The 23,432-nt window shown below is 47.9% G+C and overlaps 1 protein-coding gene across 3 annotated transcripts in view; it reads left to right on the top strand.

Moving 5' to 3' along the window:
- The window catches only part of TOM1L2 (target of myb1 like 2 membrane trafficking protein), a 122,956-nt gene that overhangs the window by 59,583 nt on the left and 39,941 nt on the right, over positions 1–23,432 (top strand). For all 3 annotated transcript variants that reach the window (XM_012436978.3, XM_012436977.2, XM_012436976.3), the window contains exons 2-4: positions 6,283–6,367; positions 12,833–12,911; positions 17,664–17,813. In XM_012436978.3, the coding sequence (XP_012292401.1) occupies positions 6,283–6,367; positions 12,833–12,911; positions 17,664–17,813 (314 nt within the window). The remainder of the gene's footprint in view (positions 1–6,282; positions 6,368–12,832; positions 12,912–17,663; positions 17,814–23,432) is intronic.

Genomic DNA, 23,432 nt, shown 5'->3' with positions numbered 1-23,432 from the left:
CAAGAGAGTGAAAAGACAACCATAAAATAGGAGGCATTAGTATTCAAAATATAAAAAGAACTCTTACAACTTAATGACAAAAAAAAAAAAAAAACACTACTTAATTTAAAAATGGGAGCAGGCATTGTGGCTCATGCCTGTAATCCTAGCACTTTGTGGGGGCCAAGGCCAGGATCACTTGAGGCCAGGAGCTCAAGACCAGCCTGGGTAACACAGCAAGACCCCTATCTCTACATAAGTTTTTTTTTTTTTTTTTTTTAATTAGCTAGGTGTGGTGGTGCATGCCTGAAGTCCCAGCTACTTGGGAGGCTGAGGTGGGAGGATTGCTTGAGACCAGGACTTCAAGGTTGCAATGAGCTCGGTTGGTCCAAGCACTATGATTGGTCCACTGCACTCCATTCTAGGTCATTAAGTGAGATCCTGTTTCTTAAAAAAAGAGGGGGGAGCAAAAAGGTTTGAAGAGATATGTCTCCAAAGAAAATCTACAAATGGCCAAAAAGCACATGAAGAAATGCTCAACATCAGTAGTCATTAGAGAAATACAAAACAAAACCACAATGAGATACCACTTCACACCTGGTAAGCCAGGATCCCACAGTTGAATTGCTGGTACCAATATTTGATCCTAGTTCTGTCTCTAAAGCCTGGGTATTTGCATGATATAGTCTCACCTGCTAGCAAAGCCTGAGTTTAGATCTGAAGTTAATAACTTGGAGGAATTCTGAAACTACCCCATCCTAACTCTCAATTCATGAAAGGATACCTTCACCACTATTTTAACAAAAGTTTAATACAACCCACACTTCTGCTGATACTGGGATAATAACATAGAAGACCTCTGTACAAGCTGGAAATGTCCTTGTTTAACTGGATGCAGCTATGGTGAAGTGACACTTGTTTTTTACGTAACATACTAGATAGAACTCACACATCCAAACAAAAGAAGCTATACTTTACAAGCAGTGACAGCACACTCCAAAAATATAGCCGTTGCTCAAAACATTTGTGCAACAGTCTTCCGTCTGCATCAAAAAGCCTCAGTTTTATTTATTGCTCTTTTTAAATTTTTTAACCAAAAAGGATATATCCCTAACCTTTTCTCTTTATTCATCATACTTGGCACTCAAAGACTCAAAGACTTTTGACCACCCAGGTGCCTCCAGCTGCCCTGCCAAGCCACTGCTCTGAGAAAGCAACCCCACCCCCAGATGGTGAGAATCTGACTTCAGATGAATGCAATACACAGGCAGAGGTCTGGTAAGGGGCTGGGAGGCTCTTGAGATTTGAAGAAATCTTAAGCAAATTTAGTCCTCAGATGGCATCAGGCTGGCAGGTACAGATGCAGTATTTGATACTTGTCTACCAGATGGGGAAGGTGGAGGAGGAGAGGAAGGGATGAGAATGCATGTCAGCAATGGCTAAGAGCCAGATAGGCCCCAGAGATGCCCTACCCCTTCCCTGCCCTTTTCATGCATGTGGAAAAGAGAGTAAAAGTCACAAAGCCAGCAAGGAGCACACCTGGGCCTATCAGGGAGAAATCAGAGGGAGGGCAGGCAGGGCTGGGAAGAATGGGGGTGGTGGTAGGCACCATCAGTTTAGTCTAAAAGAAGAAAAGACTCAGGGCAGAGGCTCCAGGAAGGTTAACGGGGAGAACATGTTGTAGCCACTGAGACGGCAGTGTGCCCTGTCACCTTGTGGCTTATCCAGAGGCAGGATGAGCCCCAGGTGTGCTGGAAGCCTGCAGCAATGAAATGGTGCCTGCCTCCTGCCCCTGCTCTTCTGCAGCTGTCTCTGAACACCCCTCCTCTTCAAGGTGTCCACTCCCAGAAGAATGACTCACTACCTGGGTCACACACAGTAGGGGCATGTCTGCAGCCTAAATCCAGCAGCCTCCTCTGGAGGAGACTCATCCTGATGGAAGCAGCTCTGCCTGCGGGCCTGGACTTGCTACTCTTTTGAGCCAGGAAGGGGAGAGGCCAGCTGGCCAGGGGGTAGTCATCTTTCCCCTTCACAGAACTCAAACTGTGGCACACTCTCATGGAGAAGAAAGTACAGAGATTGCACTTTGGTAGGGCCACAAAGGATACAGTCTTGGGAGGCTTAGTAGAGGAAATATTAAATCAATGAAACCTCATTTCCAAGTTCGGTTTAGCAGCAGAATCCATTAACCTTATATTCACCCTCTCTTTTCCTCTTATAATACTAGGGAAGGGTTCAAAGGCATGATAACTTATCCTCAGGGTCAGCGCGTTCTATTCAATTACTGGGATTTGAGTTTTCAAGCTAAAAGATATATACTCATTTTGATTGTAAAGAACAAACCCAAAAAGAAGGCTTCTTTCTTTTCATTTTGCAGAAAACGCCACACAAACACAACCATCAGTATTTAGCTCTGCTGAAACAGATGAGGGGAGTAAGGCTGAGAGAGGAGCTCAAATCAGTTCTGATTTTTCTCTTCATAAAAGAATTTCCAGCAAATCAAGAGCAAAGTTGGATCTGATTGCCTCTGGAACTAAGGCCACTCAATGTGGGCTTCCTCACTCAGTCTTGTCCCCAGGCCAGAGCAAAGCAAAGCTCAGTCTCATTTATTTTGTCACCTAAATTGTCAAAACCTAAAATAAAACCTGGTGCAACTGCAGAAACACGGTGCTCTAGGGAGCAGTGGGGCAAGTCATTCCCACCAGCCAGTCCTCTGGATGGATAATTGTAAAGTGCTGACCTCTCTGGTGACATACTAATGGTCAAGGGCTGGGCTGGGCAAGAGGCTGGGTAGGGCGGGCCAGGCTGGGCTGGACTGGACAGGGCAGGGCAGCCTGAGCTCGGATAATCAGATGCAGCTCCCATTAAACCTTCAGTGTGAGAGCAGCATAGCATCCTGATGCCGTTGCCATGGCATTTTCTCTCGCCTGGTGTCAGACCCAGGCCAGGATGCCCTGAAGCCTTGATGCTGACAGCAGTGATAGTGCTGGCTCTGAGCATGATTTTCTGCCCACCCACCCTCCTGTGCTCTTTGAAACCTAAGGCAGCCCTGTTTAGAAGAGCCTCGCAATCCAGCGGCTTGGCTTTTTGGCTGCCGCTTTCTACACTTTGATGTTAAATATAGTGACTTCAGAAGCAGCCAACACCAGAAGGCAAAAGAGGGCTGGTTTTAGCATTTTGCATTCAGCAACATCCTTTTAGTGAGAATGGAGAAGAAAACAGCCAAATCATCTACCTCCCCAATCATTAAGAGTGTTGGGGCTGGGTGCGGTGGCTCACGCCTGTAATCCCAACACTTTGGGAGGCTGAGGCGGGTGGATCACCTGAATTCAGGAGTTAGAGACTAGCCTGGTCAACATGCCGAAACCTGTCTCTACTAAAAATACAAAAATTAGCCAGGCATGGTGGCACATGCCTGTAATCCCAGCTATTTGGGAGGCTGAGGTTGCAGTGAGCCAATCTCACGCCATTGCACTCCAGCCTATGCCATGGAGCAAGACTCTGTATCAAATAATAATAATAACAATAATAATGATAATAATCCCTGATTCCTACCCCATACCATTCAAAGTAGAACCTCTGAGGCATGAGGCTCAGGTATTGGTGTGTTCTAGAAGCTCCCAGGTGGTTCTGATGTGCAACCAGGGCTGAGATCCACAGCTTAGAGGAAGGGATGCTAACACGGTCATTCATCTGGTTTAAGTATTGCACTGCTGCCAAGTGCTAGGCACTGGGGACATAGTAGAAGGCAAGACAGACCTAGTCCCTGCCCTCACGGAGCTCACAGCCCAGAGGGGGAAGGGAGTCAAGTGACCCTGGTTCTAGTCCTGGCTCTGCCACTGATGATCCTGAGCTCCTGTACCTTTTCCTTTTCTTCTGCAGGCCCTAAGTTTCCTGTCAAAGGACGTTACAGACCCAAATGATCTCTGATCCCCCCTCTGCTACTTCCCAACTCAACAGTCCATTGACCTATGTAAAATTTTTCTGTCTTTTTTGGTGGTGGTTTTTAAAATACACATAACATTCAATTTACCATTTTAACCATTAAAAAAAATTTTTTTTTTTGAGACAGAGTCTCTCTGTGTCACTCAGATTGGAGTGCAGTGGTGCGATCTTGGCTCACCACAACCTCCGCCTCCTGGGTTCGAGGGATTCTCCTGCCTCAGCCTCCCAGGTAGCTGGGACTACAGGCACACGCCTGGCTAATTTTTTGTATTTTTAGTAGACACAGTATTTCATAGTGTTAGCCAGGATGGTCTCGATCTCCTGTCCTTGTGATCTTCCTGTCTCAGTCTCCCAAAGTGCTGGGATTACAGGTGTGAGCCACCTGTAAGGTTTGAATGAAGCAACTGAGATTTAAATGAGGCAATTGAGGCCAGTTATTGGAATAAAGAAATTTAATCAGCTCCTGGGCGAGGTTCTACGGTCCGACAGGAGGGGCCAGGGCGTAGGGTTTTATAGGGAGTGGAGGTAGCTGATTGACTGCAGGGAAACGAAGAGGAGGTAATTTCATTGGATATGAAGGGACCGGGCATGGACGAGGGGCTGGTTGAGGATGTACGGGGCAAGCTTGCCATAGGGCAGGTCTTTGGCAGGCTTTTTTAAAATTTCGGCGGGTGCAGGGCTGAGATTGGAATGTGGAAACGGGTACGGGGTGCCCGCGTGGAGAGGGCAAATGCTGAGTAATGTGCTCAGAATGGTGACGTAGTTTTCAGGCGCCGAGAGAGAAGGGCGTGTCCATTCGGCTCCCAGTGAGGCAGCCAGCCTTACACCACCGAACCTGTCCAAAAAAATTTTTTTTTAAGAAACAGGGTCTTACTCTGTCACCTAGGCGGGAATACAGTGGCGCAATCATATCTCACTGCAGCCTCAAACTCCTGGATTTAAGCCGTCTTCCTGCCTCTGCCTCATTAGTAGTTGGGACCATAGGTGCAAGCCACTATGCTCAGCTAATTTTTAAATATTTTGTAGAGACAGTGTCTTGCTCTGTTGCCCAGGTTGTTCTCGAATCCTGGCTTCAAGCAACTCTCCTGCCTCAGCCTCCCAAAGTTCTGAGATTACAGGTGTAAGCCATCTCGCCTGGCCCATATTAACCATTTTAAAGTGTACAGTTCAGTGGCATTAAGTACGTTCACATTGTGTGCAACCATCAACACTATCCATCTCCAGAACTCTTTCATTTTCCCCAAACTGAAATTCTGTGTTCATTAAATAATAACTCCCCATTCCCCCTGCACCCCCTCAACAGCCTCTGGCAACCACCATTCTACTTTCTCTCTCTAAATTTTACTACTCTATGTACCTCAAATGAGTAGAATTATCTAGTATTTGTCTTTGAGAATGGCTTATTTCACTGAGTGCAAGGCCCTCAAGGTTCAGCCATATTGTGCATGCAATAGGATTTCCTTCCTTTTTAAGACTGAATAATATTCCATTATATGTATATCCAATTTGCTTATCCATTCATTAGTTGATAGACACAGGCTGTTTACACCTTTTGGCTGTTGTGACTAATGCTGCTGTGAACATGACTCTGTAAACATCTCCTCAAGGCCCTGCTTTTAATTCTTTTGGGTATATACTCAGAAGTGGAATTGCTAGATCATAGGGTAGTTCTATGTTTTAACTACCATATTGTTTTCCACAGCAGCTGTACCATTTTACATTCCCACCAAAAGTGTAAAAGAGTTCCAATTTGTCTATATCCTTGCCAACACTTGTTATTTTCTATTTTTTTGATAGTAGCCATCCTAATGGGTGCGAGGTGATACTGCAATTGATTTTTAATAATCCCAATAGCAAATGCCTGTATAGTACTGACTCTGTGCCAGGGTCTGTTCTAAGTGTTTCATGTATATCAGCCCATTTAATTTTCATAACAAATGTGTCAGGTAAGTACTGTTGTTTTCACTAGCTTTGGCACCTAGAAGTTAAATAATTTGCCCAAGACCATACAACTAGTAAGTAGCAGAGCCTGTATTTGAACCTAGGTAGTTTGGCTCCAGACTCTACGGGCTCACAAACCTAACATCCTCATGTTTGGGGTGATTTTTGACAGCTTAGGCCTGTCATAAGCTTTTCAGTCTAGAGTTTGGTGAATGAAGAACCTAGTTATAACACCAGCCCTCAGGCCAGGACCTCTCCCCGGATGTTCTCTTGTGATAGCAGCACCCCTAGAACGGCTCTGTTGGCTCAGCCATCTGTTTGGGAGGAGAATGTGGTGGTTCTGATCTCTTCCCATTTCCTGCCAAGGCTCACTTATTCCAGGAGAAATGTAAACCCATTTTCTCTCTGATTTCACAGAAAAGGCAACAGATGGCTCCCTGCAAAGTGAAGATTGGACGTTGAATATGGAGATCTGTGACATCATCAATGAGACGGAGGAAGGGTATGTGTGCCCCCCCTCTCCTGGGAAGCCTCTCTCAGCTTTTAGGGGTCACTCAAAGCTTGTCAGGGCCTAAGCGTGGCAGGTTTCACTTTTTGTTTTGTTTTTAGTCTGTTTGCTTTGGCATTAATAAGCTGACACTCTGAATTATCTGTCCTTTTTGTCTTCATCCCTCCCCCACTTGCCCAATGGCAGTGCTGGAGGTAGAGCAGGGAAGACCTCTGTTAATCACCTGCTTTTAATCACAAGTGGAAATGAAGCTGCTTGATTACTTGGTTCCCAGTGGCTATTAGTCTCTGCGCCCAAATGTCACCTCTTCCCTCCCCTTCTCCCTGGCCTCCGCCTCTGTTTCGCAGCCTGTCTCTGCCGTGGTTAGCCAGGAGTCAGAGAGCACCACAGTGTCCGTGGAGGGAGGTCCAGGGCATGGAGCAGACACAGCCGGGAGTGGGAAAGTGACGTGAATGTACTTAGCCCATGTTGCCCCTCCTGCATTTCTGCACTGCTGGGTGCATTCTTGTTTTATTTCCTGTATCTTCTTCTGCTTTATAGATGCACTCTGTTTGTACTTCTTCCAAATTGGTCTGTATTTAGCCCTACGTCCATACCACGAACACTTATTTTACTGTAACCATGCCCTCTTAAACAGTTTTCAGAGTGGCAAGGAGGGCAGCTGGGACTCAGGCATCCCTGGACTGGCATCTCAGCACTGTCACTCTAGCCTTGCCATGTGCAAACTGGGGACCAGCCCCTTGAACTTGGTCCTGCTTTTATGCAACAAATATTTCTTGAGTGACTACCTTATGCCAGGCCCTATTATAAATACTGAGGACACAGCAGTGAACAAGACAGACTCCTTCCCCGTGGGGAGCTGCCAGTCTAGAGTCGGGAGGCAGGCCATAAACAAGATAATTAAACATATAACCTGTTCAGGTGAGGACAAGACTGTGGAAGGGAGATGGGAAGAGAGGAGGATGGGAAGAGAGGAGGCTGGTCATGACAATGACCCCTCGACAGCTTCTCTTTTAGCTCTTCAACCCCGCTCATCTTTCAGCTCCTTGAATTTTCCACATTTCTGGGCCCAGCTTGAAATTCTCCACAAATTTGAGCAATACACAAAAATGTTGGCAACTCTTATTTTCCAGTGAATTGCTCAAACATCTCTATGGTTTGAGGGCAGGAAGCCCAGGAACCCCGGGAGCTTCCTCATTCTGAAGGGGCTAATGCCTTCTTTTTCAAACTCTCAACTCCCAGAAGGCTGGTCACACACATCTTCCTCTTCAGGTGGCCCAAGCTCCTGTTGCTCCCTTTTTGAGTGAGAGCACCTCAGTGATCCCTGATAATGTTCTCTCCTTGCCTCTGCTATGAGGTGTCTCAAAATGTCTTCCTACCTGGATGCACTGGCTCATGCCTGTAGTCCCAGCTATTCAGGAGGCTGAGGTGGGAGGATTGCTTGAGGCCAGGAGTTTGAGACCAGCCTAGAAAATGTAGTGAGACCCCATATCTTAAAAAAATTTTCTTCCTAAGTGGGAGAAAATCCTACAAGTTGGACTGACGGTAGGTTGCCCCACCTAAACCTTTGTGCCCTCCCTGAAGGGCGTCTGACCTACTGTCCCTTCTGTTCCCATCACCTTTCTAAGTAGATCCCATTATTCACTGGATCTGTTTGAATCTCATTTTTCTTTTCTTTTCTTTTTTTTTTTTGAGATGGAGTTTCGCTCTTGTTACCCAGGCTGGAGTGCAATGGCACGATCTCGACTCACCACAACCTCCGCCTCCTGGGTTCAGGCAATTCTCCTGCCTCAGCCTCCTGAGTAGCTGTGATTACAGGCACTCGCCACCATGCCCAGCTAATTTTTTGTATTTTTAGTAGAGACGGGGTTTCACCATGTTGACCAGGATGGTCTCGATCTCTTGACCTCGTGATCCACCCACCTCGGCCTCCCAAAGTGCTGGGATTACAGGCGTGAGCCACCGCGCCCGGCCCCTTGAATCTCATTTTTCTAACTCCCTTCCCTCCTAAATTGAACAAGTCCTCTGTTACATGATTTCATAACCTGTGTTGTCCTGATGCTCATCACAGTTTAAACTTATAAATCTGTGGGACAGTTATTAGTGTCTGTCTTGTCCTGCAACCCCCATGAGGCTGTGAGCTCCAGGAGGATTTCCATCTGTTTTGCTCACCGTTTCGTCCCTAGTACCTAGCACAATGCATGTGATTAGCTCGTGATAAATATGTGTTAAATAAATGAATAAATGAATGAAGTCTCTAAGGCACTCATAGTCTGATGAGGAATGCAGGCATATAAACATAAGCATAACACAGCATGACGAGTGCTGGATACGGGGAGGGAGAAAGAGAGAGAGAAGCTATATACAGCTATAGAGACTAGTGCAGTGGTAGTGGCCAGCCTTGTGACTTTTGGCAGCAAAGCCTTCTTGGAGGAGGTGACAACAGACTGGAGTCTTACAGGGTGCCAGGGTATCAGCCAGATGAGGCAGGTGGATGAAGGGGAGGAAATGGACACCCCAGGCTGGAGCAGTCCTAGGTCACCACTCACTTACTGTGTGACCCTGTGTGAGCTACTTCATCTCTCTGTGTCTGTGTCTCTTTTCCTCATTTATAAAATGGGATTACCAATAATACCTATCTCATAGGGTTGTTATAAGGATTAAAGGAGTAAATATATATGAAGTATCTGACTATATAACTGTATCTTCATATCCATACTATATATATGGATTTACTATTTCCTTTTAAAGATTTCCATTGCCCATGACTTTTGTCATCATTCACTTGGGTGTCAGTTATCTGCCCAGTCTTGGTGATGATCTCTGTGGATTCACTGCCCTTACCCTGTCTGCCATCTCTGAGCACTTGCCACGTGCCAGGCCTTGTATCCAGCCATGCCATATGTCATCACAAGCAGTGCCCCCCACCCCCAACAGTTCTATATGGTAGTGACAGCCAGTTTCAGTGTTAAGGAAACTTAGGCTGAGTAGTTTGGTCACTTGCCAAAGGCCTTGCAGCACAGCTCGGAAGGGCACATGCAGGATGCAGGCACAGGCTCACCTGGCTGCAGCCACTGAAGTGCTGCCTGTATGTCTTGTGTTTGTACAGTGCTTTACCAATGGGAGGCTGTGGTCCTAGTGGGTGCAGATTGGTAAACTGCCCAGAGGCCTAATGTCCATGGCTGAGGTCACCATCAGCCTGAGGAATGCTGGTGCCTAAGGCCTTGTGTGACAGTCCCTGCGACATTAACCAGGAGTGGCTGACTGAATAACCTACCTGGGACTGTTTTTATTTATTTATTTAATTTTTTTGAGACAGAGTTTTGCTCTTGTCACCCAGGCTGGAATGCAAAGGCGCCATCTCAGCTTACTGCAACCTACACTTTGCAGGCTCAAGCAATTCTCCTGCCTCACCCTCTGTAGTAGCTGGGATTACAGGTGTGCACCACCACACCTGGCTAATTGTGTATTTTTAGTAGTGACAGGGTTTCACCCTGTTGGCCAGGCTGGTCTTGAACTCTTGACCTCAGGTAATCTGCCCACTTTGGCCTCCCAAAGTGCTGGGATTATAGGCTTGAGCCACAGTGCTCGGACTGGGACTGTTTTAGACTGTTTTCCAGGCCTCACCCCAGACCTGCCCAATCAAGGCACAGCTTGTGGATTTGGGAATTGCACTCCAGGTGACTCTGATGTGCAGCTCTCATGAGGACCCACTGACCTAGGTCATTTTCATGGCCATCTCTGGATCTTCCTCAGCCACAGAATCTTTGTCTGTGTTCTACCTTCTAAGCTGGAGAGGGCACAGAGGAGGAACTGAAAATATGCAATATAGCAAGGTAATAACTGGGGAGGGGGTGTTCAGGGTAATGAAAGAGGGGCAGCCGTGTCCTTCTTGAGGGTGATGAGGTGAAACCTTTTCCAGAGAGTGGTTCTGAAGGTGAAGGACAAAGAGATATAAAGACTGTGGCTGGAGGCATGACAGGAAGCTTGTTTGGGGATCAGGAAAGAGTTCTTTTAAGTCTAGGGTCCAGGGAGACTTTGAGGAGCCTGATCATGGCCCAGAGGCCAGATCGTGAGGCTGTGAGCACTGCCTGAGGAGCCTGACCTTTCCCCTGAAAGCTGCTAGGGCTTGGTGCCATCTCAACACAGGCCACTGATTCTTCCTGATCCTTTCTTTCTGCTCCATCTGGCTCTTGACACACGCTTCTCTCTCTTCTCCTGGTTTCCAACTCCACACTATCTAATCTGCTGCAGCTTCTTGAAACTTTGTGATTCCTTTGACATGACTTTGATCCTCCTCTCTGAAGCTTCTCCCCCGGGGAGAGAGATAAATACTTGCTTTTGTGCTCACCCATCACTCTCAGCCAGTACTTCCCAGAGCCTGTGGATGAATTTCCATTTTAAACCTCACCCAGGAGCCTGCTGACTGTCTGATTTCCCACCCCATGGCCCCCGCACCAGGAGAGCCCTGAATGTGCTGGTGCTCTGCCAGCCAAAAGTGATCGCAGCCCTCAGGTGCTCTTCCTATTTTCCTGTTCCATGGAAGTTCAAGAGGACAGAAGAGAGACAGGACTGAGGGGTGTGGCGGCTGTGGGTCAGGGACAACAGTGGTTTGGCAGAGCCTTGGAGAGAGGAAATCAGTCCATGCTCTTGGCCAGTAGCCACTGAATTTCATCAGCTGTCAGGCCACAAACAGCCCTCAACGCAGAGAGCTGGTTAAGTCCCATATTTGCAGAAATCAGCATCCCCTTTTGGAAATGGCAGCTGTACTGCAGACATACTTGGCCTTGGGCCCAGTCCCCATGGAGCCTTGTGTCTCATCTGCCCTTTGACCCAGGGGCCAAGAATTCCTGCAAGGCAGTCATATGTCAAGCTGGGAATGGGAAACAGGTGATTCAGGGTGTTTTAAAATTTTCTTCCAAAGCCTTGTTCCTTTCACCTTTTTTAAATTTTTATTTTTGAGATGGAATCTCACTCTGTCAACTTGGCTGGAGTGCAGTGGCATGATCTCGGCTCACTGCAACCTCCACTTCTCAGGTTCAAGCGATTCTCTTACCTCTGCCTCCAGAGTAGCACGGATTACAAACACATACCACCATGCCCAGCTAATTTTTTTGTATATTTAGTAGAGACAGGGTTTCACCATGTTGCCCAGGCTGGTCTTGAACTCGTGACCTCAAGCCATCTACCTGCCTTGGCCTCCCAAAGTGCTGGGATTACAGGCATGAGCCACCACACTTGGCCCACTTTCTCTTAAATTAAGCTGATTAGCAGAGCATCTACTCTTTCCCTTCCTCAACTTCCTCATATACATTTGAAAGGGCCCTTTCATTTGGTAAATAGATATAAATGTTTTAAAACTGTAGGAATAGGAGATCCCTGACTTACAAACATTCAACCTGGGAAAGACCAGTGTTTTGGCACATAGATTAGTGGAAGGCTGGAATCCATGTGTGATAGCAAAGGGCTGATCCACAGCCAGACTAAGGGCTCCCCAGAGCATAGGGTGATGGGTCAGCACAGGGACTTTGTGCCAGGGGCAGCTTCTAGGCCCACAGCTTTATTGAATCCTGAGCAAGAATAAATTAAATAATATGTTAGACATAAGACCTACTTGTAATACGTATACTTAGAGGGCTGGCCGAGGATCCTAACTCTAAGGTATAACAGTAATCAAGGAAGAACTCACTCCAACTTTTGGACATGGCCCATTCGTGAATTGAGTACTGCCTATAATTCTACAAGATTTTCTCTAGGGACCTACCTCAGATCTGTCACCTAAAAACACAAAACTTGTTGGGTTGTAAGGAGACTCACTTAAGCTTTCTCTGGGAAAAAAGAGTTCCATGGAATTCAGGAAGAGCTGGACATCCAGGCCTCACAAGTACCTGGCACTCTCTCTTCTGTCTCTCTTATGGTTTCTCTGGAAAAGCTCTCTTCTATGTACCCACACACCAGTGGGTTAGTTATGGTTTTGAATAAATAATACTTGCATGTGATACAGAATTCAAAAGGTCTGCAGAAAGGCAGTCAAGTGAAAAACCTCCCTCCCACCTTTGGTTCCCTTCCTTAGGGGCAGCCACAGTTACCAGGTCGTTATAGCTCCTTCTAGAGCACACAGCTTCCTGGCTTGTGTGCTATGTACACTTTCCTTCTATAACTCAACTGGCAAACTTTGTACACTGTTATGCAAAGAACTTTGTGCACATGTCTTTGAGTTTGGTCCATATTGGTGCAAGAGTTTCTTTATTCTTTTTTGCAGCTGCATAGTATTCCATTGTGTTGATTTAATTTAACCTGTTTTGTATTGATGGGCATTCAGTTTGTTTCTAGTCTTTTACATTTACACACATGCTGCAGCCAGCAAATAGTTTTGCATATATGCTAGTTCACATATCTCTAGGATAGTATCCCCAAGTGGGATTGTAAGTATCTTAAAATGTCTGTCCTTTTCTCCAGGCCAAAGGATGCCATTAGAGCCCTAAAGAAGCGGCTCAACGGGAACCGGAACTACAGAGAGGTGATGCTGGCATTAACAGTGAGTGCTACTCTCCTTGGGGAGGGAAGGCATCTGGGGAACTCCTTGCTTCTGGCCTTGCCCCCCTCATAGGGCCTTCCTTCTGCCCACTCAGCACAACCTCTGAATGGCTTGGTGCCTGGGCCACTGGAATCCAGCAAAGCCTTCTGGTATTGCCTTTGGGTTTTCCTGTCCTCTGAAACAGGGAATGAGCTTCAATTTGGTGAATGTATATCCGCAAAAGATAAGGTGTGTGCAGTGCTGTCAGGTACAAAAGCCCAGAGCAGAGGAGCTAAAGGTCTGGAGTAGGTCCCTTTTCAACTAGCAACCTGCTCTGAGACTGAGACCAACTCCTTCTCTAGATGTCAGTTTCCTCTTTATAAAAATGTTGACCGGGTGCAGTGGCTCACACTTGTAATCCCAGCACTTTAGGAGGCCGAGGCGGGTGGATCACAAGGTCAGGAGTTTGAGACCAGCCTGGCCAATATGGTGAAACCCTGTCTCTACTAAAAATATAAAAAATTAGCCGGGGATGGTGGTGCGTGCCTGTAGTCCCAGCTACTTGGGAGGCTGAGGCAGGAGAATCGCTTGAACCTGGGAGGCAGAGGCTGCAGTGAGCCAAAATCATACCACTGTACTCCAGCCTGGCAACAGAGGGAGACTCAGTCTCAAAAAAAAAAAAAAATGTAACTTCCACCTGTTGAGTACTGGCCTGGGACTGTGCTGAGCTTTTTGGACATTAATGCAGATGTTTACAACCACCCTCCAAAAGATATTTCACTATGCCCCTCATACAGATGAGGAAACTGAGGCTCAGAGAGGTCTGGAGGTTTACCCAGCCTTCACAGCTAGTGAGGTACCAAGCTGTGGATTGCCATCATAAAGTGGTCTTTTGCATGGGGTAAAAACTGAAAATAGCTACAAAGACTCTTGAAAAAGTCAGCCAAGTGACTTTTTTCAGGAAGGAACAGACCAGATTTTTGCCCTTACCAAAGCTGTCAGAGAATTTAAAAAGACGACTTCAGGTGTTATTTCTGTCTTGAGAGCTAACAGTTTTTCAGATGTGACAAAATCTGGGCCACAGTAAGTTCTTAAAATAGAAACTGTAACAGGTCACCAGGTCAACTTCTCTGGGGCTTGGAAATAGTAGGTTATTTATCCAAAACAGCCATGTTTCCTTTTAAAGCACAGAGCCTGTTTGGATTTTTTGCCCAAGCGAAACCCTGAAACTTATTAAGAGAGTTCTGCCAGGGAATTGGGATTTGAATAATAGAGAAAAGACTGGTTAAGAAATAGAGAGTTGAAGCTTTTATTTTTATTTTTTTCTCAGAATTTGAACCACAGCATTGACTAAACCAGGAGTGATGCCCAAAATGAATGGCTTTCAATAACTGATATCACCAGGGAATGAGTCCTAATATATATGTCAGGGCATGCTGCTGCTATCTAAAATTTCTCTATTTACACACCCAACTTCATGGTAATCGTGTTGGATGGAAATCTTTCCAAAGTGAACTCTGGGTTTACTTGCCTTCCTCTAGCGGGGCACGATGGACACTGTTTGACCTTTCCTGCAGATTGGGTCTTCACTACAAACCCAGCCATGCCTTTGGGAGGCCTGTGAAATGCTCAGAGCTGCCGTCCCTACCCCGAGGCCCCATCCTAGTGCACTTTGCGTGGTCTCATGTCTCCTGTTAGGGCTTCACTTACTCTATCAGTCGCTTTCAGTCCTCCTGTCTCTTGTGGCCCTTTCCTGACTTCATATCTGTACCCACCAAGCTTGTTAATATTTACCCAAAATAAGTTAGTAAGAAGCCCCGAGGGCCTCTCTGCTTGTGTCTTCATTTGTGGACTTAAAACATCATTTCTGATTGCTTAGAGGATCCTTTTGGTTTCTCTATGGGTTTTGGCTTCATTCTGGAAAATTACCACTGTATGTTTCATGCCTTTCAACCCATAGAGACAAATCTGTTAGGGTCCTGTTTGGCAGGGTGGCCTAAATAGCTCTTGCCAGCCCAAGGAGAACATCCTGTACCTCCTGCTAAGATAGGCTTTGGGACTGCTCTGTGGCATAGGCATCTCTGTCCAGGACACTTCCAAGGCCAGGCTGGGACACACTGACCTTGAGGACTGCTGTGCTGGAGAAGCTAAGCATGTGTTTCCTAAAGGTGGGAAGCGGCTCCTGCCCACTGCTGCTCTCAGAGTGGAGTAGAGCCCCAGGCTGCCCTGCCCCTCAGACCTATGCCTCTTTTTCCAGTTCTCTTTCCCACTCACACTTGCAGCCTTCCCTTTCCCACCTGCTTCTCATGAAATAAAGTATATTTCTTGCCATCTGCCCTGACCCCAACAGCCCACTGCCTGAGTTGGGAGAAAGATTTTAGAGAATCCTAGAGAGAAAGGTTCCTATAAGGCCCTTGAGGGCAGAAAGAACCCCTCTGGTTCACCTCAGTGCCCTCATGGATCACTGTGAGAGAGTGAATGCCAGTTACCTCATGGTTACCAGAATCAGGCACAAGCAGACTCAGAAAGGAAAATGCCTCCTTGGCTCAGTAAAATCTATGGTTGCTCAGAGACCCTGGGGTGCTGAGCTCCAGAGTCTTCCTTGGCAAGCCCAGAGGAACCTGTTGCCTCCTAAGGTGCAGCCTGCAGTGAGGCAAGAAACGATTCTGGCTGGCTGCAGAGCTGCCTGGCATGGGGAGGCCCAGCTTTGGCCTCCTAGGTTAAGTTACATGGCACCCCTGATCCTGAGCTTCCTCGTCTCTAAAATGGGATGATTCCCACCTTACAGGGTTATTTCCAGGACCAAATGAGGGAACAAGAAATCTAACACATGTTGCCTGTCATCTGAGGTACTCTCAGCTGATGTGGCTGCCTGGAGGAGAGCTGTGAGGGAGGGATGGCCCTGTGGCTTCGAGGTGGGCAAGTAGACTGGGGCTCCAGAGAAGGCTGATCACAGCTCCTGTGCTACTTCTGGCACTGACTGACAGTTTGTACCCAGATCAATGTCTTCACCTTTCTAAATCTCTTAACTCTAAAACATGGGATATTAAGGTCCATTTAAGGAGAAGTAATTAGCTGTGAGAATTGGATAAAATTACATATGATGTGGAAGGATCTCTCATAGTGCCTGGCATATAGTCGCATTCAGGCAATGTTCCAGTTATGGACTTTTCTTTACAGCTATGATTTGTCCAGGTAAAGCCCAGGTGCATGAACCCAGCCCTGTGGGATGGCTGCAGAAGTCAACCAATGGTTGGATTAGTTTGGGCAAATGAGAATGACCGAAGGTAGTCAGAAATGTTCCCTGTTGCTGGTGATGTGGTTTTGAGGAGGCATTCTCACAATTCTCCACATGCCTGGGGGCTGGTGGCATGGGAAGGGCCCCAATCCTATGGATTGGTTTACAGAGTGCTGGGAAGTTCAGAGAGCGCCTCCTAGTTGGTACCTCCAAATTCCAAGAGGCTACACACCTGTCCTATGGGAGAATAAGAGGCCACCCCCCTTCCTCGTGTGTACAGCAGCCTTCTGAATAGTAATCATGTAATCATAATCATCGGTTATTGGGCACCTCCCCTATGCAGGATTTTTTGCTAGGTGCATTATGTATGTATATATGTATGTATGTGTGTATGTATGTATGTATGTATGCTTTTAAGACAGAGTTTTGTTCTGTTACCTGGGCTAGAGTGCCGTGGCGCAATCTCAGCTCACTGCAATCCCCGCCTCACAGGTTCAAGCAATTCTCCTGCCTCAGCCTCCAGAATAGTTCGGACTATAGGTGCATGCCACTAAGCCTGGCTAGTTTTTGTATTTTTAGTAGAGGCGGGGTTTTGCCAGATTGGTCAGGCTGGTCTCTTATACTCCTGACCTCAGGTGACCTGCCTGCCTCAGCCTCCCAAAGTGCTGGGATTACAGGTGTGAGCCACCACACCCAGCCTATGCTTTAAATGTATTCTTGCTAATCTTTCCAACAGTCTTGCAAAGGAGAGCTCATCATCTCCTCTTCACAGATGTGGATGCTGAGGCTCAGAAAGATGTCCTGGGCCATTCAGGGAGAAAGTGGTGGAGCTGAGATGTGAGCCCTCACTGACCCTCTGGCCAGAACCAGTATGCTGGACTTTTCTGAGCAGCTAAGGCCTGCGGCACTCGTTTTCCCAGACAAGGGAGGAGCAGCCAGAGTCTGAATCAAACATGGACCTTAAAGTCACTTGGCAGCTGAGGTCCACAAAACATTTGTCAAGAGTGGAGAATCTTTTGTCATTCCCAATTTTGGTTGCAGAAGTAAGATTGAGTGGGGGATGTGTGTATGCATTTGCTTTCTCACATATAAGGGCCAGTAACTCACTAAGCAATTCAAGCTGTCATAGCAGCCTCCTCTTGTGACAGAGTCCGTGTCCCATTGGCTAATGCCTCATACCCAGAGGCCCAGAGAGAGGAGTTAAAATGCTAATTTTCAGGGATGGCTCAGTCATTTTGATCCCATTAAAACACTAGCATCCTTCTCATGCAAAACTGGTGCCTCAATTACCAACTAATTGCCTGATTATTGTGCAGGGACAGGAGACTTCAGTCAGTAAGGGGCTGCTGTCATCCCTGGAGAATGGAGTGCGGGAATGCGTGTGCCATGCAGGTTTGGCTCTGGAAGAGACATGTCAGAAAGCTGATCTAGGAGCGAGACAGAGCGGCTGGTGGAAACTCAGCTGCCCTCCTCAGTTCCCAGTGTCTTCTCCAGCTCCCACTGGGGTGACCCCTCTCCTTCCTTCCCCACACCAGGTGCTGGAGACATGTGTGAAGAACTGTGGCCACCGCTTCCACATCCTTGTGGCCAACCGAGATTTCATCGACAGTGTTCTGGTCAAAATTATCTCTCCCAAGAATAACCCTCCCACCATTGTACAGGACAAAGTGCTTGCTCTGATCCAGGTAGGTCGGATCCCTTGCCCAATTTATTGGGATAGAGTAAGATGAAGTCTCTTATTGATGAGTCCTCATGCTCTTCCCCCATTTGGAGGAAAAAAAATGGAAGCTTCTACTTTTAAATATTTGATGCAAAATACTTTAAAAAAATACTCATCCCACTGGAATGAAATTCTAATTGGTGGCTCTCCAGCCAGTTGACAGAGCCTTCTTGAAGCTTTCTGGATGCTGGCCTTCTGCTGCCCACAGAGGCAGGTAGGGTGGTCTCAATAGGCCTCTGAGGAAACATGGAGTAGGAAGAACTATGTTAGAGCTGTGTGTGGGCTTGGTGAGGTCGCAGGGCAGGGGTCAACTCTGGGGCAGGCAGAGCAAGGTGGGGGGCTAGGGATGGCGTTAAGGGATGTTTCACTGAAGAGACGACATTTCTGTTGGACCCTGAAGAATAATGGGGAGCTTAGTGGAAAAGTCAGTGTGAGAGACATCACAGGCAGGGAGAATAGCATGTGCAAAGGCCCACACGTATCAGAGAACAGTTGGCATATTTGGGTTGTATTTGTTATCACTCGCTCTGTTATGAATTACCTCAAAACACAGCAGCTTAAAACAGCAAATGTTCATTATCTCATAGTTTCTGTGGGCCAGGAATCCAGGAGCAGCTAGCTGGGCAGTTCTGGCTTGGAGTCTCTCATGAGGTTGCATCGTCTGAAAGCTCGACTACAGCTGGAGGCTCCACTTCCAACATGGTGCACCCACATGACTGGCGGGAGGAAGCCTCAGTTCCTTGCTGACTATTGGCAAGAGACCTGAGTTTACCACCATGTGGACATCAAGACTGGTCTCGATGACCTGGTCTTGGAAGTCACATACCATCTTTTCTGTTATATTCTATATGTTAGAAGGGAGTCACCAGCCCTAGCCTCAAGAGTAAGGGAAATAAACTTCACCTCTTGAAGAGAGGAAGAGCAAGGAATTTGTGGGCATGTTATAAAGACCATTATGTGGGGAAGGGGGTGTAATGAATAATGCTGGGGGCAGGGCTTGGGGTGGGAGAGCAGGCAGGAGATGGGGCCAGAAGGATGCCCAGAGGCCGGTGGCCATGCATGCTGAGGAGCTGTAGGCATGCATGCTGTGGTCCCGTAGGCAGTGGGAAGCCACCGAAGGGCTCTGAGCTGGGGTGTATGGAGACCTGGGTTTCAGACAGATCACTCGATGGCAGGGCGGAAGGTACGTAAGTCAACAGGCACATCCAGCCTTGGTGATTAGTGCCGTGGCAGAGGCAAGACAAGGGCCTCAGGAGTCAAGAGGAGAGACCAACCCAGGGCTGGGCATGGGGGTCCAGCAAGGGCAAAGGAAGGCAGCCAGGCAGAGGGAGGCAGCTGAGAATGCAGGAAGTGGTGTGCCGGGCAGGCTGGGCTCTCAGATGGGGTGGGTGTGCAGCTGGAGAGGAGCCTCTTTGCATTCCCTGTGCTCAATTCCCTCTGCCTGAAAGGTCCTTCCCCAGCTTTCAAAGCAGTCACTCCTCCTCCTCATTCACATGCGCCTCGGAGGCCTCCGACTGGTTTTAAGCACACATACTATCTGTCTCACATCATCCTTTTTTGTGGTCTTCAAGACTGGCTTTGCTAACATTTCTTTTGTCTGCCTCACTCTTCGTTCCCTTAGACTCCAGGGACATGGTGTTCCCAGGGTCTAGAGCAGTGGAATGTGTAGAGTGGGTGATCAGTATTTCTTTATAATGAATGAGTGAATGTAGTTAATTCTGAGGAGCTCTGGGAGGCCCTCCCATGCTTCCCCTAGGGCTGTCCCTGGCCCTGTTCTGCCTACCCAACATCTGTGTCTCTCTCTTTCTCTTTCTCTCTCTGTCACACACAGACACACACACACACACGTACGTGTGTGTGTGTGTAGTACTTTGCCTTCCCCCTACACCCACCCTACCACAGCTCTTCCTTCTGGGGCTGTATTCCCCTACCTCAACACCCCCAGGAATTCATGTTAGGAAAGCAAATGGTGGCCTCTTCTCACAAAGCATGTCCTGTGGGAGAGCTTTCTGACACCAAGGCCTGTCTGTGCCCAGCAGGGTGGCCAGCCCACCCCATGGCAAGCATAGCTATCACAAGGGGCATGGTCTGTGCTGCCCCTGCTGACTGTGTAGGGACCGTGGCTGAGGGCAGACAGAGCCTTCTTCACTGGTTGTGGCTCACACCTCTACCCTGAGGATACCCATCCCTGCCCACCCTGCCCTAACCTCCAAGATTTCCTATCAAGATCACCCCTCCACACATTCCAGCTCCTCCCAGCTTTTAGCCAGCCTGCTGCTAACCTCAGACAGGTGTAGTAATTTCTGTGGGCATCTACCACCCTATCTGTAAAATGGAACTTGGGGTTCTTGCCTGTCTTCTCTCAGCCCTGAGCCCATGAGATCAGCCCATGCTGTGAAGTGGCCAGCACCATGTTCTGAGGCCTCCCGTTGCTGGCCTGGCAGTAGCAGTGTGTGCTGGCCACGGGGACCTGAGCAGAACAGGGCCTTGAGATGCCTCACAAGCTTCTGCCTGGGTGGGCACAGTTTCCTGGTCCAGCTGTGAAAAGCATGGGCTTCAGGTAAGGGTACTACTCCTAGATGGGGGTTGCTACCCCAGCTGGAGAGCGTTCTTTCTCTCCAGATTTGCAGTGTTCCGGAAGAGCTCTCACCTTTGGTAATGGCTGCCCAGCAGAGGACAGCAGGCAGCATTCAGCTGTGGGTGGCTTGGCTTCTGTAACAGGATGAACCAAAAGAATAAACAGGATCCCTAGCCCCTTCTTTTTTAAAACCTTTTATTGAATCATCATATATATACAGGAAATCACACATAAAAGTGTGTATAACTTGATAAATTTTCACAAACTGAACATGTAAGCAGCCCCTGCATCTGGAAACATAATATGACCATACCCCAAACCTCCCACCTTCCGGATGGCCACTTGCCTGGCCTCTCACAGCACAGACCAGTCTTTTCTGTTCCTGAACTTCATCCATCATGTTCTGTTGCCTCTGCTGTGTTTGTGAGTGTCACACACGTTGTTGCCTGTGATTCTAGGTCTTTCGTTGCCATTGCTGTGCCGAGTCCTGTTGTGTGAACACACCGCTGTTTGTTTATCCCTCCCACTGTTGATGGGCATTTGGTGTTTGCAGTTTGGGGCTACTATGAAAATGCTGCTATGAGCATCTAGCACTTGACTTTTGTTGAGCACATTTATTCCTCTTTATTGGGAAGATGTTATGTTGAATATATGAAAGTGCCATCTTTGTTCGTCAAAAATGGTCAAATATTAGCCATTTCACATGTATCCACCTCTTACCGAGATGTGTGGTTGCTGCATGGTGGGGAGTAGGTTCCACTGGGCTCTTCAGTGTTCTTGCCCACCAGCATGCAAGAGGGTTAGCTGCTTCTTGTCCCCACCCACACACGCTGTTTTCAGTCTTCTTCATTAGAGCGTGGAGTAGTATTGCATTGGGTCAACCTTTTTTTAACCCCTTTGAGAAAGAAAGTACTTTTATTTGCATGGTGAATATACTTTAGAAAAACCTTAAAGCTTCCCCAGAGAGTCAGACGATTCCCCTGGGAGAGAAAGTGCTGCTCCCACCATGAGACAAGAGTGGGGTTGGAGGAGACAGGTCACTGGCTGCCTTGCCAACCTGTGAGAAGGTAGCAGCTCTCATATCAATGCAGGTAGGCTGAGAGGAGGTTCAGCTAAGTGTGGGGTGCCAGGGCAGTAACAGACTCCTCATCACCATCGTGGTATCAGGATGCTTCTTGGTCCTCTTCAGAGAAATGGGGCAGGGTCAGTCCTGACGCTTCCCTTAGGGAGCCGGCAGTTTAACTGGGGAAATGAAGATTTGCAGATGGCAGAGGACAAGGGCCCAGCCAGGAAGGACTTAAACTGGCTTTTGTCTGCTTGTGGCTGGGGGGTGGAGTGGGGGTCAGCCTTAACCTTTCCATTCTGAAAAAGTAGATCGAATGTGTTAGCACTTGAAAAGCTTTCAAGGTAAAGGAGCCACGCAGATGTGCATCCCTAATCCCTCCTGCCTATGAGGCATGGTTGGGGCTTCTGGCAGAGGTAGAACCTGTGGCTCTGATTACCAGCTGCTGGCCAGAGCCCACTGCCCCTTTGGTTGCCCTGAGGATGGTAGAAGCAGAGCTGCAGCCAGGGTGAGGGGAAAGGGGAGGTTGGGCTCCACACTAGCTTTTCCAAAGTCCCCTGTGCCTATAGGGAAACAGGTGATAGAGCTTGTCCATGTTCATCTGCCTGCCCCAGCCCACTTTCTCTCTGATTCCCTTTTAGAGTGCCAATCGCAAGCATGGTCGGCCTACCCAGTGGCACATTTGCCATCACTAGCACCCTGGCCAACTGCAAAGAGAATCCAGCTGATGCCTACCCCTCCTTCCCCTGCTGCACTCCTTCTCTTCCTGCATGGGGGCTTTCTGTCTTCTGGCTGCCCTCCAGCCATCCGTAGCCACCCCATCCCCCTCAACCCTCCAAAAGGCAGACACAGCCGTGTGGTTCTGGGACTTTTTCCCAACAGGTGCGAGGGCTCAGTCGGCTTACCCCCACCACAGGATCTGCCTTTCTGGATGGAGCCGGTCTCCCTAGGAGGATGGAGGAAAGACACATTGAGAGTGGCGCAGCCTGGTTAGTAGCTTGCTGACACTCACTCGTACCTGTAGGGGTACCAAAGGCCTTGCTTCCGGCAGCTTTCAGCTTCACCCCTACATTTTCACTTCGTGCCTTGGCTGGTCTTTTGGCTTGTATTCCTTTTTGTTTGTTCATATTAAATCCCATTTGCTGAGAAGACAGAAAGGATGCTGCCGCTCTATATCATCCCTGAGCCTTTCTCTTGAAATTGTTTTCAGGAGCAGAAATGGTGTCATCCTGGCAGAGTCACCTCAGTGTGGTCATGCTTCCCCGGCCCCCCCCTCCATGCCCCAGCAATCGTCTAAAAATACTCTTTCCACTGAAGGTTTTTCTTTCCACTGAAGAAAGTGAGCTGATGGGGGTGGGGATGGGAGTGGGGGCAGGAGAAGCTGGAGGTGTTGTGTTCTTTGAAGGCATCAGAGTCTGGTAGCTGAGCTGTGGCCAGACTCTGTGTAGACAGCAACTCCCTAGGGACCCTGTCGCTGGGAGTAGGAAGTCTGGTCTGGGGCATCAGCAGGAGCTGACCGAAGCTCCCTTCTATCCAAAGGCATCCCAGAGCCCATCATTTAAATCAGCAATGGTTTATTGATATGAAATTTGATGATTCAAAGCTTTGCCAAAACTTTGAGGGATACAGAAATGAATAGGATATGGTTTCTGTTTGTGTCTGGTTTTAGTCAGGGTTTTGCATACAGTCCAAAGAAATGAAGGAGATCTGAATTGATCTCTTTCGTTTTTTTTTTTTCCTCATTAGACCTTCCTCTGCGTCTTCTAAGCCCTAATCTTGTAGCTACAGGCAGGAAAAGAAGGCTTCCCGTGAGCTGGCCACTTGGCCATTAACCAGCTAGCTCCTGCATAGCCCTCAGAGTGTGCCCACACCGCTGCATCACTTTGCTTTCTAAAAAGGCAGCTTTAGGGGAGGGCAGCCTGCCCCACTCTCTCTGCTGCTCC

Source organism: Aotus nancymaae, unplaced genomic scaffold, assembly GCF_030222135.1.
Source record: "Aotus nancymaae isolate 86718 unplaced genomic scaffold, 86718_ANA_hifiasm-v0.15.2.pri h1tg000018l, whole genome shotgun sequence".
Classification (NCBI taxonomy): domain Eukaryota; kingdom Metazoa; phylum Chordata; class Mammalia; order Primates; family Aotidae; genus Aotus; species Aotus nancymaae.
Note: the sequence above shows the minus strand (reverse complement) of the source record. Positions and strands in the feature narration are given on the sequence as shown.